We start from the raw sequence: 2,216 nt of genomic DNA, 5'->3' as shown, positions 1-2,216 counted from the left end.
CCGCCAGAGCTGACAAGTTAGCCGCCGAGTTCTTTGTATGTAATTTCAGGTACACTTTGGTCCACAAGACAGAAGTGGTGAAAAACACATTGAATCCTACATGGCAGCCATTTTGCATGTCCGTGCGTCTGCTGTGTAATGGAGACAATAACAGGTACACTCTCTAGCTTTTTCACTTCTTCTTTTTCTTCTTTGTAGTATTTTGATTTTATGAATTGTGGTATGTTTGTCTGCAGTTGTGTCATGATGTGCTAGAATCAGGTGCTGGTCAATTTTTGGGAATGTGGAGTTATTGGTATAAACTCCAAGCTTGTTCATTTGACTATCTTTCAATGAAAAAATACACATCTTTTTAAAAATAAAAGTCTAGATATTTGCGATTGAAAGAGGTGGGAGTCGCATGCTTTCAGAGGTAAAATTAGCGAGAAAGTGGCTGCCAAAGTTTGTTGATCTCCAAAGCTTGAGAGTCCGTGGACACTGCAAATTGAAGGGCTTTTGAGATGAAGTGGTTAAATATATGCTGAAGGTCAACTTTTAAAATAATTTCATGTTGATGGTATGAACAGATCTCTCACCTTTGAAATTCTTTTGTAGGTGTGCATCATGTTACCGTGCTGTGTGTGGGTGGTTGCTGGGTGCTCTGGTGTGGTTTGCTTCTTCTTTCCTATCGAATATTCACCGTCCTTATCTCTCTTCCTTCTTTTCTTTGTATGTTACTTTCCATTTATACCTCTAATCTTCAGTGCTTATATGACTTATTTATGTTGTAAGTACCATAAAACTCTTACTTCAAGTAAATGGTTCTGTGTTGGTGACCCTGAGTTCAGCCTTCATCTGAGGATACCGGAATTAAAGTTACGTGAGGAGTTTTAGTGCCCCCCCTCATCTTTCATCCATATGCAATTATGTATGTATGTATTAAAATATGTGAGGCATTGTGGGGAAATCAGGTGCTCGTCTAAATAATGAAATCCGAAAAATCGGCATTTTTCTGTCAGTTTGGAAATTTTTTTCTAATTTTTGTTTTTTTTCTCACACCTTGTATGTCCATTCAAAAACACTTTCATGTGTGGTTTTTACTGAAAAACGTTGGTTAAAGGCACAACAAATTTTAATTTGAAAGGACTCTTAAGCTATGGAAGTCACCAAACTTATGCGGCCATTTTCTCGCTAATTTTACCTCTGAAACCAGGTGACCTCACCTTCTTCAATCGTAAATATCTTGATTTCTATTCAAGATAAATGGATATTTTTTTCACTGAAATCAAGACAAATGAACAACCTTTAAGATGATACCAATAACTCCATTTGCTAAAAAATTGACGAGCATCTGATTCCGCTGCGTCGTGACACATATGTATTTATGTATGTATGTATTAAAATATGTATGTATGTATGTATGTTTGCCATTGTAACCCAAATTTCCCCATGGAATCGATAAAGTGTAATCTTTTATTTTATTCATCTATCTATTATTTATGGTGACAGATGATTTTATATATATTTTACGTCACCAATACTTGTGCTCTGTTATTATGAAAAACTAGAGAGTTTCTCTCAACATTCTATAACGGCAGTTTATTTCGATACCTTCCACAGAACTGTGAAAGTAGAGTGTTATGACTGGGACTCTGACGGAGGGTAAGTTTAAGAAATCTCTCTCGCCTTGAATTATTTTTTTATAAACAGTTGAACTTGTCCATAACAGGCTCTCAAGATCAAAGAGAAAAGTGACCGTTGTAGACAGGTGGCTGCTGCGGACAGGGTCTGAGTTATGGTCATTTTCTAGAGTGGAGAAATTGAATATACCCCCACAGTCTATGAATGGGTTAGCAGAAAAGTTTTGTAGCAAGTGAGGTCGACTTGTTGTGAATATGACTGACTGTGGCATGTTGGATAGGGACAGCTATCGACAGTTTAAGAATATAGGAAAAACACAAGGGTATCGCAGAACAGTTGGTGATGAGAGAGGAAAGTCTGTTGTCTACGTTCTGACACTCAGGGTTTTTGTAACTTTCAGGCATGATTTCATCGGAGAATTCTCAACCAATTTAGGAGAGCTAAGGGATTCCGGTGCTTGTGCGAGGAGTTTTGAGGTAAGGGTTTGTTTGATTTTAAAGTGTCGTTTTTTAAATTATGAGATAGAGGAGAGGGAAGGAGGGAGGGGGGGAGAGGGAGAGGGAGGGGGAGAGAGAGGGAGAGAGAGAGAGAGGGAG

At 38.1% G+C, this 2,216-nt stretch overlaps 1 protein-coding gene across 1 annotated transcript in view; it reads left to right on the top strand.

The window, feature by feature from the left end:
* The window catches only part of LOC101849700 (copine-8), a gene marked incomplete in the record, with an annotated part of 30,968 nt that overhangs the window by 18,353 nt on the left and 10,399 nt on the right, over nucleotides 1-2,216 (top strand). The window contains 3 exon segments of the mRNA XM_013083447.2: nucleotides 50-154; nucleotides 1,600-1,641; nucleotides 2,021-2,096. Of these exon segments, the coding sequence (XP_012938901.1) occupies nucleotides 50-154; nucleotides 1,600-1,641; nucleotides 2,021-2,096 (223 nt within the window).

Source organism: Aplysia californica, unplaced genomic scaffold, assembly GCF_000002075.1.
Source record: "Aplysia californica isolate F4 #8 unplaced genomic scaffold, AplCal3.0 scaffold00232, whole genome shotgun sequence".
In the NCBI taxonomy this organism is placed as follows: domain Eukaryota; kingdom Metazoa; phylum Mollusca; class Gastropoda; order Aplysiida; family Aplysiidae; genus Aplysia; species Aplysia californica.
This window is presented reverse-complemented; position numbering and strand designations above follow the sequence as displayed.